Source organism: Abramis brama (assembly GCF_963993115.1).
Source record: "Abramis brama genome assembly, chromosome: 16".
Taxonomy (NCBI): domain Eukaryota; kingdom Metazoa; phylum Chordata; class Actinopteri; order Cypriniformes; family Leuciscidae; genus Abramis; species Abramis brama.
In genome coordinates, this window is record NC_139978.1 from 4918514 (window position 1) to 4945731 (window position 27218).

Sequence of the window (27218 nt, forward strand, 5' to 3'; positions counted from 1 at the left end):
GAATGTTTTAAAAACATGCAAATATGACCCTAACCTGGGGTAAATACCTTAGACCAAAAAGGGTAGAACACACCCACTATTTGACAAACCATGAATCCCTAATTCAATTCAGCTGGACAGCACAGTCAACTGTGAATGAGACACTTTACTTTTATAGCATTATACCTGCATACAGGTACATATATGTACCAGTATACTGCACTCATTTACAAACAAACTTTAGGCCATCATTGGAAATTGAACAGCATTATGCTGTTCATGTTATTTAATTTCAAATAGCAGATCACTGATCAAAAATGTTTCGTTGTGCTGTAGTAAAATATATTACTATATTATAATTTTGTAATATATATGAAAAACATGGGGTGTCCAAAAACTTTTGACTGGTAATGTATGTTTTTGGATTTGGATGTTTTTTTTCTTAGTCAGAAAAGGCTTTCCTCCCTGCCCTAAAGCCCAGACAGATGGAGAATACGAGAGATAGTTGTGTGTATGGTCTACGTGTGTGTAGTCTATGTGTGTGTAGGGCGAAACTAGTTTGCCAGAAAAAGCTGCAGCTCTTTTAATGTGGCTGTCGGCCTCTTGACAGCCCTGACCAGTTTTCTCTTTGTCAATCAATCAATCAATTTTAGAGGGACACTCTGGTCTTGATATTGCTGTTGTTGCATCATACTTTCTCCTCTGATGACTATCTTCATGGTCGATCTATCTAATGCCAGGGAAATGTTTTGTAACCCTCTTATCACCTAAGCGATACCTTTTAACAATGAGATCCTATCGATGTCTTTGTGGCTCTTGTAGTAGCAGCAACCAAGATGATGTCAGAAAATTTCTTACAAGAACAGCTGATATTTATTAGAGTTAATCAGAGTCACTTAAGGTGAAAACAAATGTGAAACTACACAAAAATGTTGATGGTTAAAAAATAAAACAGCTTGATGATTAGTTTCATCTGAACAGTCAGACACCCAGTTATTAAAGGGTGTGCACATTTATGCTGTTGGGTTGGTTTTTATTCTTATCTCTTTTTTCTGAAATGTGTCACTTTGATTTTCAGTGGCATTGCTTAAAGCCTGTGGTGAAAGTCAAGCTTTTAAAGTTGTTTATATGTGGTGTTTTTAATATGCTTGCATGTGTAAATTCATAAGTCGACACCATTGCTGAGTATTTTCTCCTTAAAACTGCAGTGAACCAAAGACAGTCTCAAAAACACGCTTTGAAATCGCTGGTGTTTCTGACGTCACAAACTACCTTGTAACCAATCAGATCAACGTGTGATCGTCAACAAGTGGATCTCTGAGCTGAGTGAGTGAGTGGAGGCGGGGCTCATTTGCATATTCATAGAACCACGTATGCTACTTTAAGGCATGAAGATTTTTTTCAAGGAAAAATTCATTTTGGTGATCAAAGATGAGTTTTAAGGGATAAAATGGTCAACTACAGGGGGACTTTAAATTGTAATTTTTACATTAAAGGTGCAAAAGTCATTTTTTTACATCACAAAAAACAGCCATTTTAACAGGGGTTTGTAGACTCTTTAATTACAACTGCACCACACAAAATCAAACACACAACACTCACCCTGTGGCTCCATCACCTTCATGTAAAGCCAGCAGATCTTGCTGTGGCTGCTGGGAAAGTAAGATTTAGGTGGGAAGAAATATTGAATTTCAATACAGTTTAAAAGTAAAAACATAAAGACATAAAAAATAAAGCATTTAAAATTAACTTCTGAAAGCAGTTGTTACTCCGCTTTACTTTGAAAGTATTAAAGCTGTTTCGTAACGGATGTCACCAAATTACAAAAACACTATTATCCTCCATTTTAACACACAGTATTTGTAAATACTCTCCAATTTTCTTTCTAAACACAGCCATGTATTAATTTCACAATTCTTTCACAATGTTTCTTCAGGTCCATATTGAATATTTTTTATAAATGCAGTGAATGCAGTCACTCAACTGTGGCCGATAATCTCAGTTATCGAAGCTCTGAGACAGCTTTCAGATCCTCAGTTCTCATCTTGCTGGATCTGTCTGCTGCTTTTGACACATCAGATCCTCCTGTCAACCCTCAAGATGAAAGGCATCTCAGGAACAAGTCTTACCTCTCAGTCAGGGTGTCTTGGAGGGGTGAGTCTGAACCTTGGACAGACAGGTTAAACTTCACAGACCACATTGCTAGAACTGCCCTGTCCTGCAGGCTTGCCTAATACAACATTAGAAAGATCAGGCCTCATATCGGAGCTACACAGCTCCTTGTCCAAGCGCTTGTTCTGTCCAGACCGGACTGTTGTAATGCTCTCCTGGCTGGTCTTCCAGCATCACTGTCAAACGTCTGCAACTGACCCAGATGCTGCAGCAAGATTGTCTTTATCAAGTCGAAGAGACACACGTCACTCTCCTCCACTCATAAAATTGCACTGGCTGCCAATTGCCGCTCATATCAAATTCAAGGCACTGATGTTTTCCCACAGAACAACCACTGACTCTGCAGAGTCTGCACCCCTATACCTAAATTCATTACTTCAGACGTATACGTGCCCTCCAGAGGCTTGTGTTCTGCGAATGAACAGAGCGTTGTGGTGCCATCATCCCAAAGAGGCACAAAATCATTTTCACGGACCTTCACCTGGACCTTCACCTGCCTAACTCAACCAGAGTCTTTAGCCATTTTCAAGAAACTGCTGAAGACACATCTTTTGCGTCAACAATTTACAATTTATATGATATATCATTTAATTAAAACGTTTTTTATTTTATCCAAGCAATTAAAAAAACAACTTTGGTTTAGCATCTCAAACGTGGGGGAATAACATTATTTAAAAAAATAATATTTGTAATCTTTGTGCTTCGTGAAAGACGCTTTAAGAAATGAATATTCATTGGCCAAGCCAAGCCAAGCCCCGCCCCTCAGAATGAGCCAATGGGCGCAGAGGTTTGATGTCATCTCGAGGAAGTGCTTGCTCGTGTATATATGACAGCTGAAGAGACACTGTTGAAACCTGTTAGCTTTTGATCCGTCCAGAAACATATAGCGATGGAAGTATTAATATTCTACATCCAGAGTCACAGGGGATAACGCCTGCTGTACTGCTAGCCTTATAGTGGGCTAAACATCAGCTGTTTTGTTAGTTTTTTTGAAAGGATCGGGATCGAGCCCGTGTGAGGTACAGTACTGTTTCTCTCATTAGCGGCTAACTCATTAAACCTGTGCTTAAATGCTTTTATTTCATAACTCTTCTGTCCGTTTATAACGATAGCGTGTTGTGGCTCGTGTATGCTTGTGGCCATCGCAGGTGTATTTATTGTTTTTGAATCTGATCACGACAAAAATGCTGTCTAGACGAGCTTAGAAACAAGATTTTCCACTGAAGAACAATCAGTGTGTAACGTTAAACTTTCAGGCTTTGTGTAATAGTGTAATGAAGACTCAGTTTGTCACTCAGTCCGTGTAAACTCAACCAGGGCCAGAGTTCACCAGGTGCAATGTTTGATTTTGATAATTAATCTGGTGAAAGAAATACATAAATGAAGAAGAAGAGACAAAATATTAAATGTCTTGGATGTATATTAGCTGAGTAATTCACTATTTTGTATAAGGGGTTAAAATGACAATTTTCACATGAGATTTGGAGGGTTTTTACCCCCAAATTACAGGGGTTAAAAATTACTTAAAGGGACAGTTCACCCAAAAATGAAAATTCTGTCATAAGTAACTCATTAAATTCCATAGTATTATTTTTTCCTACTATGGAAGTCAATGGGTGTCGTAAACTGTTTGGTTACCAACATTCTTCACTCCATCTTCATTTGTGTTCAGCAGAAGAAAGAAATTCGTACAGGTTTGGAAAAACTTGAGTAAAAAATGACAGAATATTAATTTTTGGCTGAACTATCCCTTTAAGAAAGATGGCAGCAGCATTTCTTTATTTTATACACCGAGAATGGTTGGTCTATTAGTAAAATCTGCTGACTTTAGCAATCTTTGTTACATAACAGTGACAGTTCAAAAATGGGGAAAAGCACTTCTTGTGTTTTTTACCCGAAGTTTGCATGCCTTTAACTCGGGAATTATTTAAGATCTCTTAATATACTTTTAGATTGTAACTCTTAAAAAAACTGTTCTTTTGTAATCTTATATTTTAAGGCTCAATATGGGTAATTTCAAGAGATATGGGGATCTCAATGTGGCTCCATGAGTAAATTGGTCAATTGTACACATTTTCATTTCTCAAAAACCACATGTGGATCACTTTGCATACAACTGATGCTTTTTAGAAGATAGAAATGTTTTTAGTTAGAAATGTAGGCCTATCTCGTTTTTAACTATCAACATAATTGCTAATTGCAAGACTGTAGGAGTGGTCTGAGTTTGAAACTGTGGCGCTGTTTGCATGAATGTTGGTGCGTTCAAGTCATGTCGAAACATTGTACTTACAAGTTGGACGTAAATACGAGTGTGAAGCTCAGGCTTTTCTTTAAGCCCCGATCTTTACGAGTTGGGGTGTGTCAGTGAGAAACGTGATGGAATATCACAATACTTACAGATATTTAGCAGTGATGTTGCCAGGCTTTTTTATTTACAACAAAATCAGCGAATTCCCTGCACAAAATATAGCAGCATTGTAATATAACAATATAAAATGTAACGATAAACTTTACAGTGGCTTAATAATTAATTAAAAACCTAAAAAAAGAAACCCGATGCACATTATTTGTTCTTAATTTTTTTTAGAAATAGAGTTTAAAATCATTGCTGTATTTCTGTGTAGTTAATTAAGAGAAGGTACAAAAGTAACCTCGAAAAGTAAGTTACCTGGTTGCCTTAAAATTGAGTTTATTGAAAAAAAATTTTTTAGTTAATACAATGAAGGAGATTGGTTTAATTAACAGAAACTCAAAATATTATGTTATCTGAAACACATTATCTAAGTTGATTTGACAAAAGAAAAAAAGTCCTCAAAAGAGTCTGCCTTCATGCAGATAAACAGATCATACAATAAACTCAAGTGTCGTTCACTCTGCCGTGCTAATTAGCACCAAATTAATAGGAAACACAGTATGTTTTCTATCATGTGCCGTGCACGTTTGCGATGACGTAAGATGAACACAAATGCACCAGGGTTCAATAGAGTCAAGTTTTAATCGGGGGTCATTGTGCTCGGACTCTGACCACAGCAAACGTGTCCCGTCCGTGTGAAAGCTTCCTGAATCTGCAAGTGTTGCCAGCTCAAAAAAAGAATACTGGCACAAAATACCACAGAGAGAGCAACTATTTGACTTTTTGACCTTAAGAACTTGCTAAGTGACAGTTTCAACATTCAGGTCATTGTATTGCAGGTGCGCAGAACATAGACCATTTCAAGACGTGGAACTTTGTTGCTCTCTGTTAAGTGTTGTTTTGTTTTGTTTTTTCCTGAATGCGGCTTGTGTCATGTTAGTGTGTAGGTCTGGGAGAAACTTGGCACTGTGAGACTGTGTCTTTCTGTGTGTACGCAGTGTATTTGTGAACTGATGCTCATATTTTGTCTTTTTGTTCCAACTTTGCCATCCAGATGGAGAATTCTGGCGAGTCTAAATGGACACTAAAGTCAGATGCGAGCTCAGAGCCTTTTCCCAAGTGTTGCTCAGCCTGTGATAGCAGTGAGGAGCCTTTCCGTGGGAAAGTCTTCCGGAACAGGACTAAAACCAGGAGTATGTCTATGCCATCAGCACATTGCTCCGCTAAGTTCAGGTAATAGAAGGCTGCCTGTCAGGGTAAAGACTTAAAGGGGATCTATTATGCAAAAATACGCCATAGATCATTTATTATAGCTTGTCAAATTTGCACCCAATTTGGGCGTGAGCAAAAACAGAATAGTCCAGTCATTTTATGAAAAAAGAAGCAAACTCAACTGATTTTGTATCCTCAATATGTCCTGAGTAAGGAAAAAAAAAGTCCCGAAGAATCCCATTAGGGGAAAGTTTAGAAAAAGACCCAGATATAGCCTATTCATTCTTCTTCTCATGTGAATAGGGTAATTTTAACCTTTAGATATCACCATGAAAATTACTTGCATCAAAACAAACAAAAAATGCATTACAAGGTTTTTTGAAATGGTTTGTTAACATGGACAAACGGTGCATAATCTAATTAGGTATGTGCTAATTTGTATAAATACCATGCAAGGGAAAATCAAAACAAAATAAAGTTAAAACTTGTTTTGAACAATTTCTTTGTCATCTGCAGATTGATTTTAAGTAGGGGAAGAAAAACATTTTTAAATCGTAAATCTGATTTGTTTTTAGGCCATATCGCCCAGCCCTAATTTATAGGGATTATAAAAAAAAAGGAGTGGGTGGATTTGACATCACCAATTCATTCTTCAATTTTGCTGGAATTATATCAGGGGCCTTTAATCGTGTCTGTTAGTGTATATATTTTTCAGTTGACAAGGTGTTAATGCTGTTTTATTGGAAAAGAAACACAGTCCTGAACTGATTCAACTGCAAGTTACTTTAGGCAAAATTATTTAAAAGCCAAGGACATGGGAGAACTGTATGGATGGTCTGCAGCGGCCATTCCCAAACTGTGTTGTGTGCACTAGTGGTCCGTGAGGGTACTGCAGGTGGTCCGTGGAAAGGCAAAATAAAATAAAAAAATGTTACCTTCATTTTACCAGGAAATTCCCATAAAAAATGAAAAGTAAAAAGAATATGTAGGCATATACTGATATAAAATTTTTATTAAATCGTCAAGTTATTGTGTGATTAATAAAATAGGCTAGTGGCGCTCGGCCGTGACGTTCAAGTTAGAACCACAACATGGATCGGTGGATAGCAACAGGTTCTCTGAAGAGAAAAGGGCAGAGGCAGATGTGTTCTCACTATCACATCACACGCATAGCCTTTATAGGCAGTTTATATAAAACAAAATGTTTATAAATGGAATGAATAAGGCCTGTTATTATTTTAATTTCAGTTAGTTTCTTGATCTCGCGTTTCTGAAATGTTTTGCGGATGTGCTGTTAAGTGGACAAACTCAAGCCTACTGAGGACTTGTAAAACTCTGAAGATTAATAATCCCCTAAAATCACCAAAGGTTTTGACATGTTGACTATATCCAAGTGTTCTTATTACTGTATAGATTTCATACTCCATTGCTATGGAAATAAGCCTGTTGTTCAAATGAACCTGATTATGCCCTCGGGCGCTTGAGTAAATAAATAAATTAGATATGTGGCAGCTGTTGTGTGCAGTAAACTTTCTTTTAACAAGCCTGTTGTACTGATGTGATGACCCGTTATAGTTTTAGTGCTAGTAAGCCTATTTAGAGGTGCGCATTAATTCAGGTAGGACTGTGTGTAGACATATTTTATTATGTGTATTATGAGGTGGTCCGTGAAAATTCTTGATTACAAATAGTGGTCCACACACACAAAAAGTTTGAAAACCCCTGGGCCCGTATTCATAAAGAATCTTAACGCAAAGAGTAGCTCCTAGTGACAAAATTCTAAGAAAATTCTTAGAAATGTGGGCGTTTACTCTTAAAATTAAAGAAAAACTCCTAGTAAAGAAAAAAGTAATTCAGAAAGCATCTTAACCCTTAAAAGAGGTCTTAAGGTCAAAATTGTAAGGAGCACGGATGAGGACTTTTAAGAGGCTTAAGAGTTTCTTTAGCAGAGGAGAAAATGACAGAAAGACGAAGAGGGAGAAGAAATGTGTTGCAGACGATGGATGACAGTGAGTTAATAAGATGCTATAGATTAGATCGTGCAGGGATCATGTTTGTGACGGATCTTATTAGAGACACGCTAACATCTCCGACACAGCGCAGAAATGCCATAGCGCCTGAAATGAAAGTAATCACTACATTACGATATTTGGCAACTGGGAAAATTCCATGTTTGATGCATTAAAACCAACATTCAAACCACCGCTTAAATAGACATGCCAACAATCAGTGTAACTGGAAAGAGTGGAACAATTTTTATCATTCTAAGCCAATCAAATACCTTATAGGAAATCAACAGCATGGTAAATAAAAAAAGGATTTATATACACATATATAGTGTGTGTGTGTGTGTGTGTGTGTGTGTGTGTGTGTGTGTGAGAGAGAACGATCAAATAGGAAAAATTACGCATGTAAGTTCAAAGTGAAGGCTTAGAATAGACCCTATACTTAAAATCACTTTTTTTTTTCCTTCTTGGACAACCAACCAATCACAGTCGTCAAAAGATTGTGTCATACATAGCAACGGGGTCAACCCCGCCTCCTCACTAAGATAAACGTTTTTGTCTTTTCCTTACTCAGAGTTGCTCTCAGATCGGTCCCGAATCGCTCTTAAGCTAAGACTCCTACGTAAAAGTTTTTAAGCTAAATTAAGAGTTTCCTGAGAGGATTCTTAGAATCTTTATGAATACGGGCCCTGATCTATAGCCTGATCTCACCAATTGTGTATATAAATCATTTCATCCAACACACGATTGCCTTATCTTTCCACATAGTTTACTCAACTACAGTCTTTCCACACTTGCAACACTTCTGCTTTACAAAATGTTGTACTAGTTCTGCACTGTGATATTGAATGTCATGTGGGTAAAGGGGAAGATTGCTTCTTTTTTTTTTTTACTTTCTTTTGGGGGAATACTGTATATATTATCATTTTTTTATTTTTTTTATTTTACAGAACAACAGATATAGACATAGTCCTCTTTCATTTTAATGCATGTTTTCACTGTGCATTGTGTTTCTAGAGCCACCAATTTGCGATGGGACCATAGTGCTTGGGCCCGTTATCACTGCCTGCAGCTATATTATACACTTAAAATTAGAGATCCATGCTATAGTCATGTTTGTCATCTTTCTGCTCTTTTAAAGGAGGACACAGTCACTTCATGGACCAAGCCCTGTCACCACATTCGGGCCCAAAGCCTGCATGCTGAAGAACCCTAAAGCTGTCATGTGAGTCGTTTTACTACGGTTGCCTTTTACTGCAGATGCCGAGGTTAAATAATTGTGAAGAGTGTTGACTATAGTAATCATAAAAGGTTGCAGCACTGAGACTTTAGCCCAGCACAGTCATGTCTGTTATGACCACGAATGCAATGATTTCACTAATGCTTTCATCATAACAAACACAATGTAAATAAGAGTTTCATTGTGAAGTGTAAACCGCATCATTGATTATGATGGGGGTTTTAGCATATTGAGACAAAATGAAAACTGCAAATCCACCTTTCGCTCCCTGGATCCAGTTGTTTCTGTGAAATGCAGTGATCCATTCACTTCTCTGTTCTGTAGCTTTCGGCAGTCTGTAAAAATATACCTCAGATTTCCTGTCAAATCTAATTGTACTGTCAATCTCAAAGCTCTTTCCCGTTTTAGATGTTTTGTGCGTTTTTTGCGGCATTCACACTAAAAACTAATGCTGTCGCTCAGTGTTTCTGCCACTCAGTGTGTGTAACCGCAGTCACTCCGGCCGACGGTGACGTCACACGCATACCCTATATTCTCAGACTAAAAAGCATGTTTGAGATATCTTAACTGAAAGCAACTTGCACTGACATGCACAACAGTAATGTTTTTTCTAAGACGTGTTTATAAAAGCTACTTAAATATCCTAATTTAACTAAGGCCTAATCCTGACTTAATCTATCTAAGGCTTGTGTGTGAAACCAGGTCATAGTGATGCTCAAACAGCATTAAATGATTATGTGACTAAGAACGTCTGACTGTGCACGAGTCTTTGCGTATCAGAAATCTCTTATCACAGATTACACATTAGAATTAACATTGTTTCTTACATGTTGCGGCGTTACTATCAGGACCATCTTTCTCTCAGAGTCTGTTTGCAAAGCCTGTGCCAAATTGTGGCTTGTGTACCAAATAATCCACAGTGAAATGAACAGTTACAGAAATAATAATACTCTACTTTTACATTTACATAATTGAAAATAAACAGCCGCTCTTCTAATTCCTTAGGATCCTTAATGTCATTTTTAATTGCAGTGATTTAGACTGAGTAATTCACCTGTCTGTCCTTATAACTGCATTTACAATGCGATGATGTAGCTGTTGTTACTCACTCGGCTGATCTCTATTACGTTATCAAAACACAAGGAAGTAAATGAGTCAGCCTGGTTTCAATAAGATCACTTCTTGGACTTACAAGGAAGTCAGTTTTAATGGTATGTTTTGTGTGTTTTACAGCACAAGGATCAGTGGCATGTAAAAAAAAAAACCCTCTTTAATCCTTAACATGTTTAAATATTCTTTCATCACCCACTGAACTTCAAATGTTAAATGTAACAACTCTATATTGTAGGGGTGTCACAATATATCGCAATACAAAACTGCAACAATATGTATTGTGTGTAATTCACCCAAAATGAAAATTAAAACAATAGAATTAAAATTAAACATTAAACTACTATATATAATGTTTAATATAATGTATAATAATGCAATGGGGGAATATTTGTGGGTCCTGATAGTGATAATGCCAAATATATTATGTTACCAGTAAAAGTGTCCTACATTATTTTAAATATATCTAGTCAGTGACAGAGTTCAAGCATGTTCATCTAAAATAATTCTGTATTTTCAGCTTCAGAATCATGAATATTGTTATTCTGGCGTCTCTATTGTCCCGTGTTTCCAGCACCAAGTCCAAGACTATTCATTTACACACACAATGTAACACCAAATTTAGCATTTTAATCAACAGTACATTTTTTGTTAACCTTTACCATATGTCTTGGAGTATCGTGATATGTATCGAATCGTGACACGAGGGTATCTTTACACCCCTACCATATTGACAAAAGTGTGTTGTTCATATCTATTCACTCAGGCATATACAAGATCCAGCCAGTCAGAGGTTAACATGGAACAAGCCACCCAAAAGTGTTCTTATTATAAAGAAAATCAGAGACGCCAGTCTGCTACAGCCTTTCAGAGATCTCTGCGTTTTTCTGACACAGGTGAGAAGACAGAATAAAAAAGAGAAAATGCAGATGTGGCCGTGTAGTGTGTTCATCAAAGGGGAAAGATGGTTCAGTGGAAAGCAGTGCTGATGATGATCTGCAGTTAATAGAGGTTCCCAATATTGTGATCTTCGTGGGCATTGAATAGATGCAGAAACTGTTTCAGCTACGCACTGCTACGGCGGTATGTAAAAAATGCATATTGTATGTGAAATTGAGACCAGTATACTGGATGAACCAGTGTACCAGCCAGCAATACTGTGTAATATGCACATTCCTAAAGGCCACATCTGTTTGTAAATTTTTGGCAAATTTGAATGAGCATCTTTGATACGTCACTGATTGCATTAACAAAAATGCTTTTGTAAAGTCAAATCAGTTGAGTAAAATCAAAGCATAATGTTTCCTGACATCTGTTCATATTTGCTCTTTTCTGTCGTTGTGTTTGTTCTCTGCATCAATGGCTTCTAGCAAAAAAATATGATTGTTTATGTGGAGAGAAAAGTCATTGAAGATCCAGCCATTGCTAATGAGAGCTTTGTCTCCGTCAAGAAGAACTTTTGCACTTTTAGAGAAGGTGAGGATTTATCCAAAAGTACTTTGTTATACCTTGTGTAATTTGTTTTGTGTGTGTGCGCTTCAGTGTGTGATTGCATTGATGAATACATAATAGAATATTATAACATTGTGTGCTGTCAGTTGAATATATTTCCATGACTTTTACACAACCACGTAATGTGCTACTTTGAAGCTGTTACAATTATTTTAAAGTCCCTCTGTAGTCAATAATTGTATCCTTTAAAACTCATATTTGATCACCAAAATTACTTACTTAAATGTTTTTTTTCCTTAAAATATCTTGAATGTAACTCGACACCCTTGCCTCATTTAGTATGTGTGGTTCTATGAATATGCAAATGAGCCCCGCCTCCACTCACTCACTCAGCTCAGAGATCCACTGGTTGACGATCACACGTTGATCTGATTGGTTACAAGGTAGTTTGTGACGTCAGAAACACCAGCGATTTCAAAGCGTGTTTTTGAGACTGTCTTTGGTTCACTGCAGTTTTAAGGAGAAAATACTCAGCAATGGTGTCGACTTATGAATTTACACATGGTTTGTCTTAAAGCATATTAAAAACACCACATAGACCTATAAACAACGTTAGAAACTTGATTTTCACCACAGGGGGACTTTAAACAGTTAATTCAAAGTAGTTAAACTACAGTATAATCAACCTTGAATTGACAGAAATAGGCAGCTACGTTTAGTTGACGACTGTTCTCCAATATTTAAGGGAAACCATTGCAATGATTATAAAATCTGCTTAGGACTTAAAAACTAAAGTGTTCCTGAGTAAAGATGTAATGTGTAAAATTTACATGTGACCTGTTGACATGTTTCATAGATTATGATGATATTTCCAATTGTGTCGACTTCATCATTTGCTTGGGAGGAGATGGGACTTTGCTGTATGCTTCCTCTCTTTTCCAGGTTTGAAAATATTTTAGTGTTTTCCTTTCCAAATGCCTTTCAAAAGCATCATTTATGCAGTTTGGAATACAGTATATTTTGAGTGAGTGAGTGAGTGAGTGAGTGAGTGAGTGAGTGAGTGAGTGAGTGAGTGAGTGAGTGAGTGAGTGAGTGAGTGAGTGAGTGAGTGAGTGAGTGAGTGAGTGAGTGAGTGAGTGAGTGAGTGAGTGAGTGAGTGAGTGAGTGAGTGAGTGAGTGAGTGAGTGAGTGAGTGAGTGAGTGTGTGTGTTTTTCTGCAAACACTCACTGATTGTAAATCTAAACCTTAAACGCATCACGAGTTGACGTAAATGGAATTGTCACTCTTTGTTAATCATGGCATCTGTAATCATAATCTTGATTATTATTTTTTTCAATGTATTTTGCACCCCTGGTCATTGCTCATTTGCATAAAATTAAACTTTTATTTTCACTGCATTGTACATGCTCACCTTATGTTTATGTTGCCAGAGATTGCAAACTCAAATTGAATTCTTGACTTCTTGTAGCTTTGTTACTGCAAATTGCTGTCACTGTGAACACCCTTTAAAAGCCTAAATATAAATGTGTGTGTGTGTGTGTAGGAGAGTGTGCCTCCTGTCATGGCCTTCCATTTGGGTTCTCTGGGATTTCTTACACCATTTAACTTCGACACATACCAATCTCAGGTCAACCAGGTTATAGAAGGTAAGTCATTACACAGTAAGAGGACATCTGGTTTTTCACAGTTTATATTTGTGACACTTTTCTCAGGTTCCAGGTTGTCAAAACGGTCTGAAATATTGGACTTTCCCATCTGGTTTCTTTCAATAATCTTTACACTTCTGCAACTGTATTGTGCTTCAAAGTATCGATTTGTAGGAATGCTATTGCTCTTGTGTCACTGTAGTGAGGTAAATTGCTTCATGAAAACTGCTTTACTCTTGACCAACAATAGACATCAGTTCAATCTAATAGATTTTAGAGTGATTTTAGAAGTTCAACATGTAAAATCAAATGGTTACACTTTATTTCGATGGTCCACTTTTGACATTCTACTGACTAGAAGTAACTTTGCAACTACTAACAGTTTACTAATACTCTAATGAGTGTCAGTTGACATGTAGTTGCAAAGTTACTTATAGTTAGTAGAATGTCTAAAGTGGACTATTGAAATAAAGTGTAACTGATCAAATTCTTTATTATGGCTTGTTTGGGTTCACGCCATCCCTCTTTTCATGAAAACCATAGCTGTGTTTCAAAATCTAGTTCGCTGTCTACCTAGACAGCTGACAGCATTGTTTTCATGCAGTGTAGAAATGTAATGGTTGTATGTGTATTAGGATTTATGCAGTGTTTTCTTGTTCTGTTTGTAGGAAATGCTGCAATTATTTTACGCAGTCGTCTGGAAGTGAAGGTAGTGAAAGAGTGCAGAGAGAAGGGACCTGTGGAGGAATCGAGCTTAATCATCACTAACGGAGACTCTGAACCCAAACACAAAACTATGCAGTATCAAGTGAGTGCCACATTTCCTGTAATGATACAGGGAATTACACTTCTTTTCCAGTATTCTCGTTACACTAACTGTTCAGTAGCTTCTTGCATTACATATTGGATTTTTCATTTTAATTAAAATGATTGTCCTTTCAATGTTTGCATGTCTGTCATTAAGCAAACCATTTAAAAGGGTCATAACATGGATTTTTTAAATTATTTTAATAGAGATTTTAATTGTCCCTTGAGGTTCACTTATATTTGTTAATAAAGCTTTGGGGGGGGGTTTGCACCAAAAACAAATATATATGAGGAAAACTATTATTTTCAACCCTCATTCTGACCCTCGGTCTGAAATGATCCGTTTTTATTGGCTAACGTCATTGCATAGGAAACAGTATCAATGCCCTCTCACTATTGATAAAACATTATCCATATAAAACATTTAAAGACAAAGCATTATAAAATCATTTATTTGCGGTTTATGATGCAGCTGCTGTCCGATCCAATACAGTCGCTGCTTCATCTTTCAACAAAAGATTCTTTGCGAACTCTCCATTACACTGTGCCTCGCTGATTAAATGATATGCTCCGAACAAACATATAATCCTCAACGTGATCCGAGACGCCATTAAAATAAACATCCACTTGTTTCTGTCGCTGAGATCCTTCTGAATTCTGTACAGATACGCAAACAAGCTTTTTAAACTTTACGCTCAAAGTGAACGTTCTTTCACTCTTCCATTTGTCCTGTTGTTGACAGACTCAAGTGCGTGGAGTTCGTCAGAAGCTGAACACACATCTGTATACTGTATCAGTGTAGACAGCGTCAGTCATTATAATCTGAACACACTTCTGTATACTGTATCAGTGTAGACAGCGTCAGTCATTATAATCTGAACACACATCTGTATACTGTATCAGTGTAGACAGCGTCAGTCATTATAATCTGAACACACTTCTGTATACTGTATCAGTGTAGACAGCGTCAGTCATTATAATCTGAACACACATCTGTATACTGTATCAGTGTAGACAGCGTCAGTCATTATAATCTGAACACACTTCTGTATACTGTATCAGTGTAGACAGCGTCAGTCATTATAATCTGAACACACATCTGTATACTGTATCAGTGTATCAGAGTCAGTCATTATAATCTGAACACACATCTGTATACTGTATCAGTGTAGACAGCGTCAGTCATTATAATCTGAACACACATCTGTATACTGTATCAGTGTAGACAGCGTCAGTCATTATAATGGCTTCTGTTTGCTGTTAATCAACTCAATACCAATGGGCAGGGCCTATGGTGCGATGATGTAAAACGATTCGTCGATGTCTTGCTCTCGAGGCAGTCATATGCAAATGTGTTTGCCTGTGTGACATCACAAATCCCGCAATATAAAAATGAGCTGTTTTTGGAGCTTTAAATGCTTTGTTTATAATGAGGAGGGCTTTTTAAGCTATGAAACTTGCAGGATGTTTTAATGGTACAAAGCCCTATTATATATCAAAAGATCAAGGCAAATTTGATTTCTCATGTTATGACCCCTTTGCATGCAATACAAAACACCAACATTACACTAAAATAGTGCAATAAACATTCATTTAACAACATAAGATGTAACATAATACCCTAATGCACATCACTGATAACAAAAAGCTAAGAAGAAATGATAAGTGCAAAAAGCTGTTATTTGTCTTACATGTAACACAACATGGTGTGGTGCTCCTCGATGGTGTCATGTAACATTACAAACATTGAGATTGCTTTCTTTAATAATCAGCGACGCTGCCTGCACTGCAAACAAGAAATTCTGCACGCTTACATTGCACAGTAAAGCACCGCATGCTGTCAAACCATTTATTCAAATAAAAGCAGCACTTTTGTAACAAATTCAATGCAGTAGTTTGCTCTGTGCAGTTCTCCTTTTCTTATGCAGAAATGATGTGTGTGACTGATAGTATCATGTACTGAAAGGTCATTTAGCATATTTACTTGTTGAATATCTCTGTCAGAAGATATTCACATTAACAACTACAGTATATGTCCATGTCACTAGGAAATGCCTGGTGTATATGACCCTTAATAATAAAAGGCTTTCTCAGTAGTTACTTGTCTTTCAGGCAGCCAACTGACTAATTGATTTTAAAGGAGACCTATTATGGCCAAGATGTAATATAAGTCTCAGGCGTCCCCAGAATGTGTATGTGAAGTTTCAGCTCCACAGATCATTTATTATACCATCCCCAAAAATGATACTTTTTGTGTGAAAGCAAAAACTTTGTGTGTGTGTGTGTCTTTTTAAATGCAAATGAGCTGCTTCTCCCGCCCCTTTCCAGAAGAGGGCGGAGCCTTTACAGCTCGTGCTTCGGATACTCCAGCAAAGCACGTTTACATAGAAAAGCAATGGACAAGTGAGATGGAAAAACGTGTTCTGTGTTCATTGATACAGGATTGTGGGCGACACAATGTATAGAAAATGCGAACGACTCATTTTGAGTCACTGTTTATGATTTATGGACAATATAAAAAAATGAGTGGGTGGATTTTTACCATTATAGGGTGGTTGTGTACACACTGCTGACACACATTTATGTTCAAACACCATGTAAAAGTGATTTTTGCATAATAGGTCCCCTTAATCCTTAATCTGATATCATGTTAATATAACCAACTTGAACAATGATATTCTTTACTTCAGAATGTTTGCTTTTTGGGCAGTTATTCAGTTGTGTTTTATTTGTTGCTTTCATATATTTTCATGTGTAAAGCTGTTGTTATTTTCTGCAAATAATAAATCTGTCTTCCTCTGTCAGGTGCTGAATGAAGTTGTTGTAGACCGAGGTCCATCGTCCTACCTCTCTAATTTGGACTTGTTTCTGGATGGTCACCTGATCACCACCGTTCAGGGAGATGGTTAGTGTGAACCAGTGTAATCCAGTGAATTACTCATGTCGTGACAGTCTATCAGTCTATTATACTGCAAAAAACCTTTCTATTTGTTTCCTGTAAAAAAAAAATACCTGCGTCCTTAATGGATTAATTTACGTTTAAATTGCCCCTATTATGCTATTTTAAAGGTCCCTAGTTTTGTTTTGTAGTCTCCTAGAATAGGTTTACAAGCATCCAAGGTCTAAAAACACTCATATAATACACATTGAAGCATCAGCTCTTTTCTCACATTGTCTAAAACGGTTCGATCAAGGATTCAGTTTCTCTGAACCCCGCCTCTCTGAGAGCTGCTCTGCTCTGATTGGTCAGATAGCCCAGTCTGTTGTGATTGGTTGACTATTTACAATGTGTATCGGAAACCAAAGCTCTATTAGCATATCTGAATTTCAGCGCTTCCTCAGCATTTGATACACAGTGATATGGTTTTATATTTTTTTTATCTGTAAATTTTTGAAATTCTTTTCAAACAATTCTTTTCTTCCTGACAACAAGCGAGTCACTGTTAAACTCAATTCATGTGCGTCAAGCAGACGGAGCGCAAAAGAAAGGAAGCACAATAACTAAAATATACAGTTTGCTAAGATATTTTTTATCCAAAAGTGGAAGCACTTTACACCTCTTCCTCCATTTTGCACCATAAACTGCAGTACAAAGAGTTCACAGCAATATTGATAGACTTTTTTTAAAGACAAAGCCAAAGACTTCATGATCTTTACATCACCTTAAAACATATCTTTTAGCCACACATTTTTCCGTTTCATTTTATGTATGCTTATCTGTTTCTGTACGTGTTCTCTATACTTGCTGTCATGTTATTTGTTATTGCATTGTAAAGTGACCTTGAGTTTGCAGAAAGGCGCTATATAAAATTAACTTATTGTTAGTTTTTCACCCCTTCTGTACCAAAAACATACCCAACAAAAAATAAGCATGTTTAGCATGCACTCCAATATGATAACTCACAAAAATCAGCATATTGAAATAACCTGTTGTCCCAGTTTGCATGCAAACTAGTAACCTGACGATGCAAGTAAACTGTTTACGAGACTTTATTAATAAATCAGGTTATTTCCCAGTAGTGACGTCAAAACATTATCATTCATGTATCTGACTCAGAGTATTCCATTTGTTCTGTGTGTTGTGATTTTAAATAAAGCGTTAAAAACACTCGTGTTCCAACATGTCGGCTCAAGGAAGGACGAGGCGGGAACCAGCAAATGTAACTTTAATCACAAAATAAACCAACACAACAAAACAAAAGTAAAGCAGCAGCTCCTCACAGACGACCCACAACTTTATGTAATTGTTGATATGTTCTCTTTGTCAAGTAGGTCAATTTGATCTCATTTTACAAAATGACCACAGATTAGGATTAGTTAGGCTATCTGTTTAGCCTTTTTTTCTGTTCCAAAAATAATAATTAAGGTAAATTAATTAATTGACTCCAAATGAGTAAAAACGATTTGTATTATTTTAATATGAGATGTATTATTACTCACATCATCACTATGCCTCCTTTTCATGTATTTGAAAACATGAAGCCTACTATTTTAAACATTATTATTTTTAAGCAGTAAATTTTACTTTTACTGCTTAAAGTAAAAGTTAAAAAAATGAAAAAAATGATCAACATTTTTTTCTCACTTTAATTCATGCAGATGTGGAAAATATGGCATGCTTTAGTTTAGACTAGAGGGAGGATTTCTGTCCTCTGGTGGAAAACAAAGGGCCCTATTGTACACCGGTGCAATGCAAAGCGCCAGGCGCGACGCAAGTGTTTATGCTAGTTCCAGCCTGAAGCAGTTTTCATTTTTTATATTGTTTAAATAGCAAATGCATTTGCACCTAATTGTGTGCCCATGGGCAGCTGGTCTGAAAACCAGGTGTGTGTTCAGGCGCATTGTTGGTGTGTTGCTATTTTGAGGAACTGAAATAGACTGAGCCATTGACCGACTGAAACCTGGTCTAAAGTCAATGGCGCATATAATTAAATAAATAAAAGCGCTGTTATGTATATGCGTGGAGCGTCTCAGCAGCTCAGTTTACAAACTCCATCTCTGCATATGCTGTGAGTTTGGGTTGCTTATAACGTTCATCTGGGAACACAAAATGCGCCATTTCATCAGATTTGTAAGGTGAATCATTTATAAACCTATGCCAGCACAGGAGAATACATCAGTATGTTTCTAAATTGTTCATCGCGATTTCAAAATAAAAGTTTAAACCATTGCTCTGAGTTTGCATGTTTTGATGTCGACATGTTGTTTTTCTTTCATAAGTATCAGAAGTGGCCAAATATTAAAGATTTCGAACGAATCTTTAATATGACTCGAGAACAACGAGTTGACTCAGAGAGTGATTCGTTCATTTTGTGTTGAACGTGCATGCGCAACATCCTAGAGGTTCTGTACCGGAAACAGAAATGATTAGTTCACCTCTCGAGTCTTCGAGTCGTTCGTTCTATTGTTGTATTGGATACCACAACTCCCAACCTTCCTTAGAAACAAGCTTTTAGTTATTATTTTATTATTATTACAGTTATGTGATGCATTTCTGGTCTTAAATTGTAGCTTTTTTTATAAATTTATAATTTTTTTTTTTTTTTAAATAAATTTCTGTCATGATGGTAATTGTTCTTTTCCATAACATTGAATATGGTAATAAAGAGATGGTTAATGCTTTAAACTTTATCCGTATGATGGAGAAAGTGTTGTGTTTGTTGCAAGATACTGAGCCGGGAAGAGGTCACATGACAAAAGAACGAACGACTCGGACCTGAAGACTCGAGAGGTGAACTAATCATTTCTGTTTCCGGTACAGACTGTATAGCTTCAGACTGGGGATGTGACGGGACAAAACAAAAGGTTGAACGACTCGGACCGGGAGGAGCAGGTGAATTAACACCTTGGCTGTATTATAGTGTTTTCTTATTTGAAATGTGATTAACGTTTCATAAGCAGATGCGTTGGGGAATTTGGCTATTAACATTTTAATTGTATTCTGCTGAAATTAACGAAATGACCTGAAAAAAGATTCATTCATTTTGATGAACGAGATTCAAAGATCTGAGTCTGTAAAATGATCCGAACTTCCCATCACTAGTAACAACAATCACCAGGCCGCCGGCGCCCTCTGCAGGCATTTGTTATAATGCGTAATGTACATAAGTTGATTATATTATGCATATTACATTATGTATTTTAAGTAGGGCTGTCAACGTTATCGTGTTAATTTTTTCCAGTTTAACGCATTGAAAATATTTAACGCAGCATCCATTTCTTCTGTCATCCGTTGGCTAGCGTTACATTGTATATGACCACTCTCCTATTCATGCAAATGCTTTTAAACTATTCAAGTGCAAGAAATCAAAAGAGGACGCACTGCCTGTGAATGTCCTCTTTATGTGACACACAAGACCCACAGAAAGACGCGCACCAGTATCATAGACTAAAAAATATGGACGTAGTGTCCGTGACGTCACCCGTATCAAGTTCAAGTTCAAGTTCAAGTTACTTTATTTGTACCCGAAGGTAGATTTGTTTGCAGTAGAGTCCTCATACACACATATGGAAAACAAAGGAGCACATATCACACATCATTCAACTTAAGACAGTAAAAATTATGAAATGGCAACAATTAAAAACAAAAAGTTCTTACTGGTCCAGAGTAAATGAATACATGCATAAAAGCAAAGTAAACACCTGTGCAAAATATAGCTATGACTTATTCCAGGGACAAAACTGTTTTTGTGTCTTTTTGTTCTACACCTGAGGATTATAAACCTACGCCCAGAGGGTAGAAGCTGAAACTCTGTGTGCAGTGAATGGGAACCGTCGTTTAAGATTGAACCAGTTATGCGCTGTAACTGTTCTGTGTACAAGGTCTCCACATTAAGCTGTGGCTCACCAATCAGCCTGCTAGAGCACTTTACTGTTTGGTTGAGTGAGTTTTTATTTTTCAAAGAGAGGTTCCCAAACCAGGCTGCTAGCGCAAATGATAAAACTGATTCAATAAAAGCGTGGTAAAAGAGGGTCATGATGGATTTGTCAATGTGAAAGTAACTATTATCTATTATCGTCCCCAGGTATTTATACGATTGGACGCATTGAACAGTTGTGTTCTGTATGTTTCTGAAGAGCATTTTTGAAGCCCAAAGTGGGCGGAGCCGGCCGTCGCCATCTTGTCTGCGCGTCACTCCCGGATAACCGTGAACGGGCAGCGAGGTGGATTAGCTGAGGTGACGTGATGCTAACAGACAGCAGACAAACGGCTAGTAGTGACATCAGCGGCAATCCACCTGTCACTCAAGTGGCCACGCCCTTAATTATGCAGAACTTTAAGGCTTAATATAATTTAAACGGATGAGTTATAAAAATATTCACCCCCCTCACAGTCGTCATGAAGGGCAAAATTAGCTATATAGACCAAAACCACTTTTTGTACCAGGCTGTAAACACATTTTTTTCTGCTGTAAAGTTGGGCATTTTAACATGCGGGTCTATGGGATTGACTCTCTTCTGCAGCCGGTCTCTAGTGGCCAGTCGATGAACTGCAGTTTAACTCACTTCTGTGTTGGATTCAAGAGAGAGACCGGAAGTTCCCGCTTGGTCAGAATCGAGTTCTCTTTCGCGCTTGAATGAACAATAACACAGTTATGCCAAACTGTCAGTTTTGTCGAGTATCCTCATAAGAGCAGTCTTAAATGAGTTAACCAAAGTCTTAAATGAACATAGAGTTGTGAGAGAATGAGTGTGAGATCAGCAGCGGCTGCTCTTAAAGTGACAGCAGCCAATAATTCTGTCTGTTGATTTAGCGTGCTTGTTTATTTAGCTACTCATTTATTTAATAATTTACTTGATTTTATCACAGGTAATGACGTCTGCAAAATCTAAATCTCTGTCCGTTATTTTGCAAGCAATTGTTGATAAAGGAAATTTTTGCACAATATTGGAAATATTTACATTATAAACCATGAAGGCGAGTCAGTGGATATCACACAAGTAATGTGCAAACTTTGCTCTAGAGTTATGGCGGTGGAGAAGTCTGAAACCCCAGTCAATTATTCACTACAGAAGGAGAAAGTAAAAACATGACGCTGCATTAACGGTGCACATTCTCTCAGAGACGATGAGAGCTGAATCTGCTTTAACGTGCTGTTTACAGTATATAACTGTCTTCATTTATTTTCTTAATATTTCTCTTGTGGACCAAAAGTAGTGAAAAAATTAAAGAGAAGTACTTCGTTTTAAACAAGTTGTTTTTGAAATAAGGAGTAAGCTAATCTTACTCGTCTTAAATTTTCCTCGCAGCTCGTCGGTTATGGGGTGATGCGCTATAAGATTATTGCGGGGAAATTGAATTGTAGCTAATAGCCTATTAGTTTAATAATAAAATTAATAATAATAATTTATTACCGTCCGCTACGCCACTGAGAACCGTGTAGAAATGAATCAGTGGTGTAGAGTTACATTCAAGCTATTTAAAGACCTTCCTTCTTTCAAGGAAAAAACGTTTAAATATGTCACAACTGTTCATGTTCACTTAAAGTCCCCCTGTAGTCAATAGTTGTATCGCTTAAAAACTCATCTTTGATCACCAAAATTACATTTTAAATGTTTTTTTCTTGAAAAATGCCCTAAAATATCTTGAATGTAACTCGACACCCTTGCCTCATTTAGTATACACTGTTCTATGCAAATTAGCCCCGCCTCCTCTCACTCACTCAGCTCAGAGATCCACTCGGCCGACTTACTGAAGTAAACGCTGCACAATGGTATCGCTCTTTACAACGTCGGACACAACGGTAATTAATATGATTGATTAGCCTTTTGCTTGACTATGTTATCAAACCGCTAATAATGTGTTGCTAATGTTACACAAACCATGTTCCCGTTCGCATCTCAGAGTCACACAGCAGCCTAGAAACGCTTTGAACAACTCAGAACTTCAGTGGAGAAAGGCATATAATTCATCAGAAAATCATAATATACATCACATACATAATTCACCCGCTATATTTCTGAATGTACCTGATTTTTCATATCAACAAAAACATATGCCGGGATCGAGACTCCCCTGCTAGTTCACTGTTAATGATATGCGAAAGCCCGCTGGCACCTTGACCTTATTGGTTACAAGGTAGTTTGTGACATCAGAAACACCAGAAATTTCAAATCGTGTTTATGTCTATGTGGTGTTTTTAATATGCTTTAAGACAAACCATGTGTAAATTCATAAGTCGACACCATTGCTGAGTATTTCCTCCTTAAAACTGCAGTGAACCAAAGACAGTCTCAAAAACACGCTTTGAAATCGCTGGTGTTTCTGACGTCACAAACTACCTTGTAACCAATCAGATCAACGTGTGATCGTCAACCAGTGGATCTCTGAGCTGAGTGAGTGAGTGGAGGCGGGGCTCATTTGCATATTTATAGAACCACCTATACTAAATGAGACAAGGGTGTCGAGTTACATTCAAGCTATTGTAAAGCGTAACAATTTTTTCAAACAAATTTTTTCAAGGAAAAAATGGTTAAATATGTCATTTTGGTGATCAAAGATGAGTTTTAAGGGATAAAATCATTGACTACAGCGGGACTTTAAACCGTTTATGACTTGTTAACATGACCACACCTAAGCATAATCGGGTTAAGAACGTGCATGTAAATGCGCTTGGAGACTTTTGAAAACAAAGGTAGAGACCAAACCACCATCATCTGTTCGGATATTTTTACTGAAAAAGACAAAATGCTAATTTCAAGGAAAGCGTTTTGTCTGATGTTCAGAGATTCTCCTTTCTAAACATTTACAGTGTTTAAAGAAGATAAAAGCATCACTGCTCTCTCTGCCATGTCTCAGGTGTGATCGTGTCGACTCCCACTGGAAGCACCGCATACGCAGTAGCAGCAGGAGCCTCGATGATCCACCCAAACGTCCCTGCCATCATGATCACGCCGATCTGCCCACACTCCCTGTCCTTCAGACCCATCGTGGTGCCGGCCGGCGTGAAGCTCAAGGTGAACGGCCTGTGTGTTTACTCCCTGTCAGACGGGAAATCACATGAACATGACATTACTATGGGTTTATGTGAGGATTGGAAGGGCACATAAATATGACATTTATTATGGGTTTATGTGAGGATTGTTTTAAGTTCCCTTAAAAAAAGTTGTTGTTATTTTTGAAGCCTAATAAATGTTAAAAAAATCTAGAGTTTTCAATGACACTGTAATGTTGCATGGCTATAATTAATGTTTAAAATTGGGGGACAAAATCATTTTCATCGAGACCTCGTGTAGCTCAGTGATACTGGCCTTCATTCATAAAAATATGCCATTAAACAAGCATTTAAAATATGTCTTTATGTTGTCTCTACATTAATTTGGAGATTAACTATGAAATGATTACATTATAAAATATATTTCAAAAGTGATTTTAATCGCGATTAATCACAGAAAAAATGTGTGATTAATCTAGTTAATTTTTTTTAATCGATTGACCGCACTTATTTTAAGCAGTTGTTCAATAAAACCATACGATTACTTGCTTTTATTTCTTTATTTGAACCAATTATTGGTAATTTTAAAGGCTTAGGTCCACAGCCTCTGCTCGTGGCTTTGACTGCATGAGGACCTTCACTGAACCCTGATGTGCTTTCAGATTATGCTGACCCGTGATGCCAGAAACACGGCCTGGGTGTCTCTCGATGGAAGGAAACGCCAGGAGATTGCATATGGGGACAGGTACGCAACTTCAGCTTCCACATTTAATGCTTTCAACACGGGGTGTCAACATGCACATCCCACAAAAGAAGAACAGGATCTACACAAATCATTTCTCTTTAAGAAGTGTTTCTCAACATTGCAACACTGCATATTTAAGCAGCTCCTGATAAACACATTGATTATTATTTGAGTTATTTAACCATGTTTTACTGTCTCTGGAAGGCTTTTGTCCATCAAACACATTAAAATGTACAAATTCCCTTAATTTCATATGTACATGCACTGTATGTGATTCACCAACTTTTTTTCAGCTGAACCTCTTTGACCTAATATGTTCACTTCAAGAACGCCCTGAGATTTTAAGTTAGTCAATCATTTTATCCCTTAAAAATCATCTTTGATCACCAAAATGACATATATAAATGTTTTTCCTTGGGAAAAAAATTACTTCATGCTTTACATGCTTGAATGTAACTCGACACCCTTGCCTCGTTTAGTATATGCGGCTCTATGAATATGCAAATGAGCCCCGCCTCCACTCACTCACTCACTCACTCAGCTCAGAGATCCACTTGTTGACGATCACACGTTGATCTGATTGGTTACAAGGTAGTTTGTCAGAAACGCCAGCGATTTCAAACTGTGTTTTTGAGACTGTCTTTGGTTCAACTACCATTTAAATACATAATTTTGGTGATAAAATTGACTATAGGGGGACTTTAAATTGATTACATTACTAACTACAATTTTTGTCATGTAATTTGGAATCTGTAACCGACTACAATTTGTATGTAATCTACCCAGCAATGTTGATTAGCATGGAAAAGACGCCTTTTATGTCTTTTGCATCACGTCTGGTTAGGATATGATGTAAGCATGCATGTGAAAGCAGACTGGCGTGTGCTTCCTCCTCGTAAACCTGATGCATGATTTTCCTCTCTACTCTCTAGCATCACCATCACGTCTTCATGCTTCCCTGTTCCTTCCATCTGTTTCCGTGATCCGGTGAACGACTGGTTCGAGAGTCTGGCTCAATGTTTACACTGGAACGTTCGCAAGAAGCAGAGTCATCTGAGTTCTGAGGAGGAAGAGTTCTGAACACATTCCCAACACTATTACTCAACACACGTCTTTTAACAGACTTTTAACAGTCTATCTTCATTAAAACAAACCACTCCCATTTCAGCTCATTATTACAAAATTATATTTTGCTTAAAAAAACACAACTATTTTTAGGACCATTAAGACTTTTTGCATTGTGACAGTTTTGCCCCAGAACTTTCTGAGTGTGTAATTCTGATGATTCTCGGTACTGTAATAGCCATTATTATTGAATGACAGTAGAAAATGACTGCAAAACAATGATTGTTTTATTTAAATATGCATAAAAGGAAGACAGTACAACTACTACAGCCATGATGTATAAATACTTAAAAGGTTCAATTTTTTTATTATTATTTTTTGATAATGCAATTATTTTGCATTATGGTAATGAGAATTTTTGGGGAAAGTGTGAAAGATTATGAAGGCATCATTTATTTTGTTTTCTTCTTTAAATTTTGGGTGAAATGTGACCCCAATATGCGTGGCCACATATTATTGGCACATTTACTTTTTTAATCGTCATCTGTTCATTCCATTATAACTTTGGGTAAAGTATCATGTATTGTCAGTTTTTGGCTGACAAGGTCCTTTAAAGCAATAACTGAATTTCAATAGATTATATTGTGCCTTATAGAGCATTGCATCAAATTTGTAATTTGGGGGGAAATGTATTTATGGCATATTTAGAATGTATCATACATCTTGGTTATTGATGTATTACATATCTGAGCTTGAATATTCATTGGCTATTTTTCTTTTTTTTTCACTGGATTTTGTCCCGTTGTAGTCTTACAGACCAACAAGCAGCCGGATTAACTATGAATTCAACTATGGGTTTTTTAAAAACTACAACAGGGAAAGTGAACACTACAAAAAAAGTCCATTATGTGTTTTTTTTAAGTTAAGTCAGTTTTTTCCAGTTCTGTTATGAAGGTATTTAAAGATGGACAGAAGCAAATCAATAACCATAATACTTATGAAGGGACCTGAGAATCATTCAGGGTGATGTTTGCAATTTTTCTTCAATAGGCTATTCAATTGAAATGTAAGCTTTTTATGAGATAAACCATTTTGTAACAGCTTCACAATTAATCATTGAGCGTTTACTCAGTGTTTACATCATATCTGACCTCTGCTTCTGTGTTATACCACACCCTGTCAGAAGCCAGGTTTTATTTACTGTCAGAACTTTTTATTATTAAAAAGAACATTTTCATAGCAAAAAAAAACAAAAAACTGTTTATCCTTCTTGTCTCTTTATGTTTTCAAAGGTTGGTTTTATAGCTGGTAATTGTGTATTTGCAATAACAAATTTGTAAAGTGACAATAATATATTTTTAATGCACTTGAGACATAACTGCATCTTTTACAAATTTAGAGAAATAAGAATGCATTGTAGTTGATAGACTGATATATTTCTCTTTTTTTGCTCTTTTATTGTGACACCATTAAACTCATTCTATTTTATGAATCA

At 36.9% G+C, this 27218-nt stretch overlaps 1 protein-coding gene across 2 annotated transcripts; it reads left to right on the top strand.

Moving 5' to 3' along the window:
• The first annotated feature begins 2948 nt into the window (after window positions 1-2948).
• On the top strand, window positions 2949-27218 carry nadka (NAD kinase a). Of its 2 annotated transcripts, XM_084138327.1 has the most exons (13): window positions 2949-3170; window positions 5559-5737; window positions 8864-8947; window positions 10839-10968; window positions 11443-11548; window positions 12381-12466; window positions 13069-13171; window positions 13840-13979; window positions 16784-16883; window positions 19740-19811; window positions 23778-23935; window positions 24576-24658; window positions 25591-27218. In XM_084138327.1, the coding sequence occupies exons 2-13, from the start codon at window positions 5559-5561 to the stop codon at window positions 25736-25738; spliced, it is 1389 nt and encodes a 462-aa protein (XP_083994453.1). In that variant the 5' UTR covers window positions 2949-3170; the 3' UTR covers window positions 25739-27218. The 2 variants fall into 2 exon arrangements, with proteins under 2 accessions (XP_083994453.1, XP_083994454.1); XM_084138328.1 differs by lacking the exon at window positions 19740-19811 and having other exon boundaries at window positions 2954-3170.